At 44.9% G+C, this 13,280-nt stretch overlaps 1 protein-coding gene across 3 annotated transcripts in view; it reads right to left on the reverse strand.

The window, feature by feature from the left end:
* Positions 1–5,105: 5,105 nt before the first annotated feature.
* Positions 5,106–13,280, reverse strand: part of LOC114876847 (frizzled-2-like) — a 97,026-nt gene continuing 88,851 nt past the window's right edge. For all 3 annotated transcript variants that reach the window (XM_029188717.2, XM_029188716.2, XM_029188715.2), the window contains exon 2: positions 5,106–10,901. In XM_029188717.2, the coding sequence (XP_029044550.1) occupies positions 8,632–10,854 (2,223 nt within the window). In that variant the 5' untranslated portion in view covers positions 10,855–10,901 and the 3' untranslated portion in view covers positions 5,106–8,631. The remainder of the gene's footprint in view (positions 10,902–13,280) is intronic.

Genomic DNA, 13,280 nt, shown 5'->3' on the forward strand with positions numbered 1-13,280 from the left:
CGACAACGCGCACAAAGATCGCTTTACCGGGGAAATGAAAAAAAAAAAAAAAAAAAATTACGTCTGCCTCGACGATTTGCCACGGAATTAAAAACTTGGAGAAGAAATGGGACAAATGGGAGAAGCGTTTTAGGTGATATACGAGCATTGTTTCCTTCTACCTTTTGGACGCTACGTTTTTTCCTGGCTGATAAGGATTCTTGGAAGGTAAGAAAGTTAAACGTTAAGTTTCTCTTCTTTTTTTTGAAATTTTAATCCTAGGTTCAGTGATTGTGGAAAAGTGATAAAAGTAGGCAAAAGACATTTTAAATGAGATAAAGGAAACATAATACAAAATGTTATTACCCTTATATAAAATAAATGATATTAATATTAAACTCTGTTATAAACATCTTCTAATCCTCACATTCCTAAAACCTACAAAATCAGCCTAAAACGATACGTCAAGACTTTCCTAAACACCCATAATCCCTGGGCAAATAAGCTTCCAAAAAAGTTTCCTGTTTCCTTCTCCCTGGAAACACAGAAAACCCAATCAACCCTCGACTCCAGCCTCCCCGGTGTACTCGACTCATCTCGAACAAAGACTCGAATCCAACGAGGGATCGATCAGCGACGGCGAAAGCCGTTACCCATCCTCTTGTTTCCGAGTTCCGGTCGCGACATCGTGAAAAACAGCGCGATCAATTTTTAAACAAATGGAAATATAATTTAGAAAACGAAAATAAAATTTCAGTTACCGTTGTCGAAGCGGAACCATCGTTCGAGGGTTAAATTATAATTACAGTATGTTCGTTTTCATTATGAGATTTAAGGTATTAATGACCAGCGAACGGTTCTTTGGACGACAGTCTCTTCGGAAATGCGACGATATTATAAAGCCGGCGAGATCCGTGGCTTACGAGGCGCCCCTTGTGAAAATATTGTTTCAACAACGCGAGCCCAGAGTCTTTACGGCCGCTATTATTCCCGAGTTCGAGGCGGTCTCGTTTCGTTCTGCCATTCTGACGTGGGACAAATAGGGGATCTTCAACCCTATGGCAGCTGAATTGCGAGAAATAAAATGAGAAAGGGTATGACCTTTCGTCCAGGACCTTCTAATGGGCTCATCAGTGAAGCAATCTAGTAGGTTTGTACCCTGGATACGGGGGAAAATTAAGTGATAAGGTGTGATATATATGTTTAAATGTGTATCTGCTACATTTCCTCGTCTGACTATACTGTATAGTTAAACGAAGAAGTATAGCAAACATGACACTTTAAATAATATTCTTTCCTTACACTCTAACAATCCAGATAACCATCTATAGAATTATATAATAAATTTTTTGCAACTAACATAAATAAATATCAATTATTGTTTAAGAATTTATGAATTCGAAAAAGAATACGAGGATATTTGAATATAGAGTATCTTAGTAAATGAATGTATTTTATTATGTTTAACATAAGAGTGTAAGATAAAATGAGCAAAAATAGTCATTTCAAGTATCAACAGTCACGTAATCGTTAGAGTAGGCTCAGAAGCGTTCGTTTAACCCGTTAATCTGCAACGCGCAAATAATTAATGATCAGCCGTCGTCTCTCGCAGCTGTTGGCATCGCAAAGAAGGATTAACGGTACAAGAGAATCTAATTTCAATGGAATCGAGGGTTCTCAAAAAGCCTTTCTCAAAAGAGGTATAGTACCTCTTTCCGTGGTATGTCTATTCGAAGTGACCGGCATTCGACTATCGACCAACCCTTCGGTAAATCGGTTCTGAAACAATTTCAGGCTGCCTCGTGGTCGTCGTTTATGACTACCGGAACTGACCATTTTATTACCTATATAAAATGGTTTCCCTTTTAGAGGCTCTTTCATTTCAAAGACGTTCACGACCAAAGGTTGCGGAACACGGATCCTTTTGGAGGAGATTTTTAACACGTGAATGGAGAAATATAGAATTAAATAAAATAGAAATTTGTTTTTCGTCTTTAGCTTTTAAAATGATTCCTATTTTTCTGTTAATTTATCTATTAAATTAACAATTAGAAATGCGTTTCACCTACACGTGCAGATTTAGCATGAATGTGGAAACTGAATTCCATAACCATCAGTAAATCACTTGTTGGCTAAGAAGCTCGATGAAAAGAAAATTCAATTTACAAACCCGTATCTTAATACTCGCTCTCGGTAATTTATACGACGATAGATTATCGTCGCAGAAAGCGATTAATCTCCCCTTGGAATGAATGCGAGAAACGATCTCAATGCCGGGACGACCCTTGACACGATGATAAGGGATGGACATGTGGTGACGTTTGTACGCATAAATTGCCTACACGCGCGAATATAATGAGCGACGAGATAACTGATAAGCGGACATCGAGCTGCTTTCACGACTCTATCTTGTTTTCAAGAAAATCTTGCAATAGCAAACAATTTCTTTACTGTCTTAAATTAATACTTCTGTTGATCTTTAAAGAATCATTGAAACTAAAAAACGTGGTAGCTTTATATTAAACATAAGTTGTTAAAAATAATTTTCAAAAATGAAATATATTAATGCTAGAATTACATATTAATAAATATTCACGAGAAGGAAAACTTTTTGAAGATGAACCAGAGTATTCTAATTTGCTGTTCAGAAAACAGACGAAAAAAGGTAACCGGGTCCGACAACAGGACACGATATTATTTCAGCGTTAACCCCGAATGGTTATGACGATCTAGATTTAGAGAAAACGAGCGGCAATGAACGAGTATTCGAGGAAAAAGCGGGAAACGCGAGTGCGTGTTCACGATACGATCTAATGTTAGACGGCTGGAAGGGATCCTCTGAAAATTCAGAGGTCCTTCCTTCGCCGCATGGAAAATGTTCCTCCTACGCTCGACAAACAGCGAGGGCGTACCCGGATCCGTTTCCGCCTTCGTAAATTAGTTTTCTTAGGCGCAATTAGTCGTCGTCGATCACGGCTCGCTACCGATCTGTGAAACCTTTCGGCAAATCTGCTCGTAAATCGTTCTTGAACGCCTCTTTCTCGGTAAATAATGGAGTTCAACGTCTATTTTCGTCGAGCGTGTCTGAGGTCGACGATACGTCGATCTCGTTAGGAGATTATCGAAGCGAAAACTGTTTTCTGCTCGTTTGTCGAGAGAGAAAAATAGAAACGTATTACGCAACATAAAATTGATAAATTTTCAATTACAGAATCTAAAAATAAGCAAAGGATATTCATTCAGTAAAATCTAACTGCCCTTTACAGTAACGCGTGGTATTCAAAGGGTTAATGAAATCAATTTCTCACGAGGCTAATTAACGAGAGACAGCCGCGTGCCGGCAAATGCATCAGAGACACGCGAATCGGCCACGGTATGGTCGGCTGGACAATCGTCGCCATGGAAGGCGCATCGGGTAGCTGCAATTAGGGAAATCAACACAACGCACCGCCGGTTAACTTAACGAGTGAATGACTAACGGAGATCCTTATCTTCCGGACCGACCACCGGGGACCGTAAAACGTCCAGTCGGTTTAATACGGTTTGTTTATGGCGTTGATACTCGAGGTGCAACGACGGCTCGTAAATTCAACGATCGCGGGGGTGTTTGCCACCCTCCGCTGCTGACTCCGTCGACAGCAATGAGTCACGGACTTTAGTTTACTTAGGTTTTGGGTTAAACTGCGATTTTCACCGGACGATTCGTAATCTCGTGTAAATAGAGAGGTCCAGTGACCGGTGAAACCAGCCGTCTGCCTTTGCATTAACCCTTGAAAGGAGGTGGCCGGGTCAAACGTAACCCAGAGCTAGGAAACGGGAAAATTATACATTGGAAAAATAATATCTAAGGGAATGATATGAAATTTAGGAAAATGGAAATTAAAATAAAAAGAATTATACGTAGAGTCAGCAAAAATTCTGCTATGTTTTCTGAGAGTTCATTTCTACAGCCTGAAAATTAGGGGTTGCAAAATAATATGAACAGGGTCTCTATTATGTACACTATCATAATGAGCAAGTTAAAAACGAATTTGGATCATGTAATGGGGTGCTTTATTAATGTTCCTTAAAGGAAAGGGTGAAATTCTTCGGCGTTCACCCCTTTACGGTTCAAGTATTCTTAGCCACGTACTTTATTATAGCAACGAGCAGCTAGGATTACAGCTCATCCAACGAGACGAGACAATAAATGTGTTACAAATTCACAGTGCACAAACCTCGACCGAACCGTTTGAAGAACTGGAAACAACTGAGCTTCGACCCTGCGTTGAGCGCGCGAATTTATAAACACATCTTGACTCGTCTCGTTGGACGGATTATACGGGGTTTACGGTTTATGGTTACGTTTAGCCGAAACGAGATTCAAGGGTGTTTCTTTTCACTCTCTATTGTAAAATAAATTTCTCTTTTGACCCACAGCTTTACCTGCATTTTCGAAAGTGAAAAACTAGACAAACAGTTCATCATTTAAAATATTCTACTGGTAATCATTTCTTCTTTTTTATTCAAATATCTAAACTGTGTATCCTTTAAGTCCAAAAGAAACTTTTTCGATAAAATTGAAAAAACATTTATCCCTTCTTTAAACGACATAAAAAGTCAACAAACGTCAATATTGAAAAAGTAAACACATGAAACTATTATTCAAACTTGAACTCCTTTTACGGCGCCATTTCGTTTGGTTACTTTATTCAACTTCCAGACAGAAGAATGTAGCCACTTGTTCGAACCACTTAAACAGAAGGGACCTTTTTTTGTTTTATACAAACTGAAGTGCTCGTCTCCAGGACCCCTGTTTATATTCATCCACGATCTAATAAGAGAAATATTTACCTAAGATAGTTTGTGCTTTAAACAATGATGGCTCAAGTATTATCTAGAAGAGCAATCTAAATATTTCCTGCACTTCCACTTAAGCACCGAAGAAAAAAATGTTACTACCCTTTCTGCCTCAAATTTTATCACTACAAAAATATTTGAAATATACTTTAATTTATAATCTATTCCCTTCTAGATTGAAATATTTGGAAGATTTAATAAAAAGGTCCCTAGGATGGCCCAAGAAACAGTAACTATTGCGAGGATCGAGGAAGACGCTGAGGTGGCAAGCAATAAACGCAAGGAACTTAAATAATAATAAAGTATATTAAAAATCGTATACAATTTTGATTTCAGTATATGCATATATGTATAACGATATGGTCGTCGGATACTCGATTAACTACTATGGCAACGTAAAGTTGTACAAAGATGGCGGCGAGCATAAAAATCGGACCCAGACAGAATGGTGTTATCATGGGGGGAAAGAACGTAAAAGCTAAGAAACGAGGAAAACGCACAAAAGAAAAACAGAGGGAGACTATTCTAGACCTTGCCCTCGATAAGTGTTCCCTTATCACTGAAGCATTTTTTTTCTTCTATGAAACAAAAAAATACGAAACAAGAAACAGAAAGAAGAACATACCAGAGTTCGATCATCGTGAATGAAAATTCCGGGACACACTCGTTACACACATTATCTTCAATTTTATTGACAATCATCGTGACAAAAAGTGGATTACAGATACTCGTTATAAACTCCCTCCCTCTCCTTTCTCTAAAGTCGCGTTCGTTCATATAAGTCCCTATCAATCATACCTGCCGTCGCGATAGCAGCGCCGCCTACAATCTCCTTACTTCCCGCCATTTTTTTTTTCCTCTCCGCTATCCGCTATCATCATCACTCGTCGTCCGCGAACGCGACATTGTCCGTTTCCGCTCGTAACAGCTTGGCGTGATATGTGACACTAAAAGGTTTCTTTACTCTCACTACTTTACAACATTACACGTGTACGTTTCGTTTGGCAGGGGGTGACCGTCCGAGATGCGATACGGCTCGTGTTCTTTTCTGTTTTACTCTTTTTTTTTTCTTTTCTTTTTGTTTAAGTTGCTTGAGGCAGTTATCGTTTTTCAGTCCTTTTGTTCCATTCTTGCTTTCTCGTTTCCTTCCCGCGTTCTCATCACCTGCGCCTCTCGCGAGACATCTCGCGGAACGATCGCGTGAGCCGTCGAAATTTTCAACGACAGGTAAAACGAAAACTAATAAAAAGAAGGAAACCATCAGACGAAGAAACAGCGGCAAAAGTGTACATATCTCGTTTGCCGCGTGTTTCGAGGCCTCGTCGAAGGAATCCATCGGGGGCTTCGCACGCGACCTCAACCACCAGACGTCCCGAGAGTGGTCGTGATAAGAAACCTTCCTTCGTATAGTTCTTATCCTCCCCGTTTTCTTTTATTTTTTCTTCTTCAGCGATTATAAAAATTGTGAGATATCGACATCGCGTCGGAGAAGCGAACGCGTCCTCGTCTCGAGGTCCCGCGCACGCTTCCACGAACATATATATATATTTATTTATATTTATATGTATCTGTAATATATTTATATATATATTTACGTGCTTAACGATCCATTCGTTTATGCGTGTATCCGATTTCGAGCTGTGTCAACAGCTACCTGTCTATCACGTGGCATAGACACACTTGAACCATGTACACAATTTCCCTTTCTTCCATTTCTTTTTCTTTTTACCTACGATTTACTCGGGGTACACAGAATCCTTTTGTCTTTCCTCTACCACGTGCGCGTATGCATACGATTGTGTCGTGTGAGTGTAAGGATGTTATGCGTGTGCGTAGGTTACGAATGGCTTGGGCCTCAGAGACCTGTACACCATATACCAAGTACATGAAACAGGTGTTGTTTTGGGGTCGTATTGTTTCTGTACCCTTCTTTTCTGTTTTTCTTTTTCATTTCTGTCTGCTACGTTCGAGGACGCGTACGTACGAGTAAATATATATATAAAACGGTGAAGGATTTCGGGGGTTGGGAGAATTCGTTCGGCGGTAAAAAATGGTGTTCGACGCGTAAAATTTACGCGGTTCGTTTAACTTTTATGTGTACATAACGTATGTATATATATATCACGCTCTTTCCGGACGCGAATACGCTTCGATCGGCGCGTTCCTTCGTCCGTGGCAAGACTAGCGGCACTTTCTTCCTCAGATGTTTCTATCTTTGTTAACCCGGTGGATGCCAGATGAAATTAAATCAAGTAATTTTCCATGAATTTTTGTGTTTCCTTCATTGAAACCTCTGATAGTTCTTGATTTGATGAAGAAAATTTCACCCCGGCAGCCGCCAGGTTAATCAATACCCATTCGACCCCGAGAGTTCTATCGATTCTCAACCGAGAGTTGCTTAACCAATTGAATCTGTAACTTTTGTACCGTGAGTGTCTCTTGCGAGACGATCGATCCTCTTCGAAAGACTTAAAAGCTCCACGGACAGAGAGATTTGAATAAAAAGGAGAAGAAGGAACGCGTGTTCGTCGCGATCGCGCATGCTTGCATCTGTACACCTTCGAGCATCTCGTGTGCCGATCGATTATAAATCGTTTCTGATGACCGTATTCCTTATTCTGTTTATTTACAGCGCTTTTACCTAACATCTAAAAATGATATTTACAGTTTACCTCGCTTAGTTATTCCGCCTTCTCTCTGCTGCTGATCAGCTAAAAACGTCTGCGCTATACAACAGTTGCTCGTCGTACCATCGCACGATCGATGGCGGTGAACCTGTATTCGGCTACGAGTACTTTCATTGTCCGTGAACCATGTCGAGACGATCGGTCGGCTGCTCGTCGTCGATTGTATGCTCTAGCTCCTATCGACCTTTCGACTAGTGACTAAAATATCAAAATTACAAAAAACGCGCGTCTGGAATGCCGGACCACCGCCGTAGCCGCGTACGATATCTAGAAAAATCGTGTTTTACACCTATATTCAGTTTAATGGCTAGATTAGATAAATAGACGAGACGATACACGTTAGACGGACATGCGGACTGTACGAGCTCCGCTACGGTATAATATAAGTAAGAAAAAAGTACAGATAGATACGAATAAAAATTGAACTGTCACGCGTTTCGCATTCGCGCATACCATTCATTCGTCGACACTATCTTAAAATCCACGCGCGAACATCACAATCTCACTAACCGGATGGTCTCGAGTGCCATTTTCTAACTGTCGCCCTCTGACGTCGGTGTATCGAGGGTCCATACGTTATGGCGTCGAAAATCTGAATTATCGTAAAAGAACGTACACTCTTACATCGTCGATGATTCCGTTAAAAAAATCAGCTAAGACAGCGACTCGAGATCCACGGAAAAGACACGTACGGGCTAATACGTATATCGGGTAATCGAGAAGCACCGTCGCGAGTTGATCGACGGAGGTACCGAGAACCTTATCATCGTTCCCTCGACCCGTTTATTACCGTTTCAGCATCGCTACGGAGACGAGGTTGTAATGGAAAATCGATTCATACTTCGGTGGCCTGGGTGTACGAGGGTGCGAGTCCGTGTGCTGGCGTGAGAGGGCCCGTTGTCGACGCCAGCGACCTCCTCGAGTATATAGTGGCCGCGGAGTGGGGCGTATGGGGCGCCGTGTGCGGCGCCGTATGAGGCGTGTGCCTCCGCGAGGCCGAGGCGAAGGGCTAAATGGGCCCGTAGTTGCTAAGGGCGGAAGGCCTCTCCTGTTGCACCGACTGCTGTTGCTGTTGCTGCTGATCGCAGCCAGCGGTGTTCATGTCGCCTCCCGCCGACTGGTGACGTCATACGTGCGAAAGGGGTGGTTGTTTGAGAACGTGATGATGAAGATGGTGTTGCGACGCGCTGGCCACGCTGCCAGGCGGAAGTAACGCGCTTCCCGGTCCCGGTGCCGGTGGATACGGCACTCCGACACGTCCTACGACGCCCTTGATACTGGTACTGCCGATGCCTCCGCTGACTCCTGTCACGCCTGCTACCATACCGCCTCCACCGCCTCCGTGACCTCCTCCTCCGCTCCCGCCTCCGAACAAGCGCCTCCATAGACGTTTCCACGAGTCGACGGTTTTGCCGCTCCAGATCCACACGCCTGACGTGATACCTACCGCGAGCGCCATGAAGTACTTGAGCATTAGGACGGAGTAGAGAGGTCTGGCCCTCGGGCCGCACGGGCAGGCCAGCGAGGCGAGCCACTCGTTTCTTAGCGCTGTCTCGTACATGTGACATGCCAACACTACTCCGGCCGGCAGTGTGTACAGCACGCTGAACACGCCGATTCGTATCATTAGCTTCTCCAGTTTGTCCGCTTTCGCTCCCGGTTGTCGCTTGATGACCGATCGAATTCTGAACAGACTGACGAATCCCGCCAGAAGGAAACTCGTTCCCAATAGAAGATACACGAACAGTGGTACCAGAATGAACGAGCGTACTCCTTCGGGAGCTACCGTGCAGACTCCCGCCACCGGATCCCCGGCTACTCCCCCGGCCACGTAGGCTAAAACTGTCTGTATCGTTGGCGCTAGCCAAGCTGCCAGGTGGAAGTACTGGGAATACGAGGCGATGGCTTCGTTGCCCCACTTCAGACCCGCTGCCAGGAACCACGTGAACGCGAGTATCACCCACCACACCGAGGACGCCATGCCGAAGAAGTAGATCATGAGAAACACTGTGACGCATGCTCCAGGTCCTTGCGCCCCTGACTTCAACGCTGGCCCGTCGCAGGCGATTTCCTCGTGGCCGAACACGCTTCTCGACAGGTAACCGACCGAGACGACGAAGTAACAGGCCGAGAGGAAGACTATCGGTCTCTCAGGATACTTGAAGCGCTGGGTGTCGATCAGGAATGTGGTGACGGTCACGAGCGTGCTTGCGGCGCACAGGCCGCTCCACAGAGCCAGCCACACGGCTGCGAATCCTCGCTCTTCGGGGGTGAGAAACGCCCCGTGGCAGGGTAGCGCGCAATTCGGTACTCCTGCAATGTCCTGTATGATGTTCCGAGCGATGCTTATCGGTGGAGCCGGTATGGCCCCACTTACGGCCATGCCTGCCAGTCCAGCCCCGTTGCCTATGTTGCCGGTGCTGCTGCCGCTTATCGGACCCGGAATTACCGTGCCCCCCGCCCCCAGGGGTACGAGGGGTGCCCTGCACCGGCACGTGCAGTCCCTCGCCCTTTCCCCCGGGGGATGCTGGCAGTTTTTTTGATTCTTGCCTGGCTTGCACCGCGGTGGTTGGGTCGTCTTCGACGGCCTAGTTGGACGTGGCGGTGCTGCCGCTGGTAAGGGAGCGCTGCTCGCAGCACCCCCGTTACCAGACCCGTAACCGGTGGTCGTAGTACGATTGTCTTGCTCCATGCACAAATTTTCTGGGTCACCATGGGCGGGCAATCTCTCGCATGCCATCCTTTCTGGCCAAGAGAATCCGTACTGTTGCATCAGTGGCGCGCAACCAGCTCGCGCTCTCTCGCAAACGCTTCGGCACGCTGGAAGAGGCTTGGTATACTCGGGCAGACATATCGGTGTGTACATCGAACAGAGGAAGAACTTTAGGTCCGGTGAACATTTGATTTCTACCAAAGGCCAGAACTGATGCACTTCCATGCCAGCCTCTTCCTGGGTATCGTGATTCAATTCGTTTGGCATGGCTGTCAGGTTATATCCGATTCCGCGACACATCGGAATAGTGATCTCCTCGCATCTGCCGTTTCCATTAGCCGCTCCACCGCTTAGAGACGAGTGTCCACCGCTGCTGCTGCCACCCCCAACCACGCTGTTGCCAGATCCTACCATGCTGCCGGAACCCGTGCCACTGCTAGACACGACACCCACCATCGACGAAGAGGAGGAGGACGAAGAGGACGACGGTGAACCGCTCGATACAGAGCCCACGTTACTCACTGGACTGATTGCTGATTCTAATCGAGCGTTCGGTAACGCTGCGAGCAGCAACAGCGGTAATAGGGACGCCATCGTTCGGCTTGGAAGCAACTTCGTCCGTCGAACGAGTCCCATCGTAAAGGTTCCTTGATTTACTCCTGCGTGGCTCGCATCACTCCGGCCTGGAACAATAAATAAAACATATTTCGTTGTATTGTTCTATAAATAAAAATCACACTTTTCATATTCTTATCTGTATATACCCCAGCATGTATGATCATTAGTTGTAAGGATCTCTACTCTTCACTGATAAAAATGGAAGAAAATAAACGAACACAGCTTCGCTTAGTTAACAGGAAGGCTAAAACGAGTTCGCAAGGATTTTTGAATAATGTTCCTAAAAAACACACCTCTTACTTTAATATCCTGTGAATTACTTTCATGTTGATGCACGTTTTAGCACGTTTCTCCTCGATACGTGTATCCACTTTGCTGGTCAAATAGAAAATGCTTCAAGTAACGGTAATTGTTGTTATTTCTCCTCGAATACAAAAGTAGTCACAAAACCTCTGACGTGATTCTTACTCAAGAAATAATCGTTTAGGATTGAATCAAAATCCACCCTGAAATCCCGTAAAAAAACAACCACCGCAATAAAATCGTCCGACGAGAAGTAAAATCTCTCCCCAACTTGTCATCCATCTCGCCGCATCATCGGTCCTTCCCTTTCCCCCTAAATATAGTTACTCCTCCGTACGCCGGGTCGGACAAAAACGTGTCCAATCTCAGCGGGCCTTTACGGTGGTCCTAATTAAGCCCAACGAGACGTTTCTCGCCGGAAAAAAGACAACGGCCAGCCAGAACTAGCATTATATAACGGGCACCCGCTCGAAACGATCTAACCAGCCGCGTATTTGCATAACCACCCGCCGACCGAATCTCGATTCGCTCGTTCGATCGTTAAGGGGCCGCCGAAAGGTTGTCTGCGACCTTAACGAACAAAGGGTGCGGGAGTTGGTCGGCCGGCGCATAAATCAACGTGTTCAAAGAGGTTAGATCCTCGTTTGGAGATCCCTCGTGAACGCCGGAGGGTAGAAATCTACGCGTTCGATGATATCGCACGAGTTAGGTCTGATAGTTGGGTGCAAGTTAACTCCGGGAAACGGTGCCAAGATCGATGGAAAGGGTTGGTCTCGCAACGGACAGAAGCGACTTGAGCGAATACGAGAAGCAACGAGAAGGCAGTGGGGAGGAGATGAGACGGGACGACAGTCGTGGATCTTATAATAGTCGGGCCGCGGAAAACACGTGACCGGAGCGAAATGTTATTGTAGGAGGCGGTGTTAGTTTTACCGTTTGTTAACTGCTAGCACCCCGACACGCGCTCGCTGGCTATTTATAAAGAGCCGAGGAACCCGGCACCGTGCAGCATCCCCGATTCAACGAGCCAGCTACGTGTGTGGCTTCGCGGCACGAGCGGAGATTGACGCGTGCAAGGAAAGGATCAGGAAAACGGACGTAGACCCAGCACCAGACGGAAGGATTGAGCCGAATCGCGGATGTCTAGTCAACGGAGATGCGACGCTTTTTTGTATTTTCATCCGCATCGCTTCCGGCTGAGTGGCTAATAGAGGGCGCCTTAGGGTGCAGAAAATATCCCCAACGTTGCTCGCTTCACGAGACAATGGCATTCAGCAAGGTTGATCGTGAACTGTATTCAGACCTCTAAGATCGAAGACCTTTAATCTTTTGTGAATGATCAACTGGTGTATTCCGAAGGTCGAGTACATGCAAACGAGACTTTTTATGTAGAAGTAGAATACGTTAACAAGTTGAATGCCGCAGTGAAAATGGACATTTGTTGAGGGACGTATTGAAGCTCTAATTATTAAAAATAGGAATAGTTAATTTTAAAATTTCAAGCTTTTTGTTTGCTATTTTACCTTACTTGTACGATAGTAATATTATTTAAAATAATGTTTTTCTATTGTTTTCGTTTAATTATTCAGTAATTGGAGGAAATCTACAGACCCTTATTTGATAATTAGCTATTTGGAATCAGCTACAATGACTGAACTAAAAGAATTTAAAAGTCTAATAAAGTTAAGCAAATATATGGGACATACTCAAACAGAGCGATCGTTATCCAAAGGTTCAGGGTTTTAATGAACAGAAAAGGTGTTTAAAGAAACATTCTTTCCCGTGGTTCCCACATTCGCATCGCGAGGAAAGGTCAACCGGCCGGAACAAGAATTCGATATTCATGGCCGACGGCTGGCGATGTCTGAATGCTGGATTTTAATCGGTCTCCTGCGATGCATCGACGTCGCTCTCAGGATTCATCGAGCAGGGTAACTACACTCCGCCAACCCTGTCAGTTCTCCCTGGTATTTGGAAACACGTGACTCATTCGATCGGTCCCCACGCCCACGATGGACACCCTCTTGGATTTACGAGCGCGTCTGCGAACGTGCACCTTCGGCATGGTTAATCGACACGCGACTAATGGGTCCACAATTTTTCTTCCGTGTCGACAACCACCCCCTCGCCAGAGGCACGGT

This window comes from Osmia bicornis, chromosome 6 (assembly GCF_907164935.1).
Source record: "Osmia bicornis bicornis chromosome 6, iOsmBic2.1, whole genome shotgun sequence".
NCBI classification, from domain to species: Eukaryota; Metazoa; Arthropoda; class Insecta; order Hymenoptera; family Megachilidae; genus Osmia; species Osmia bicornis.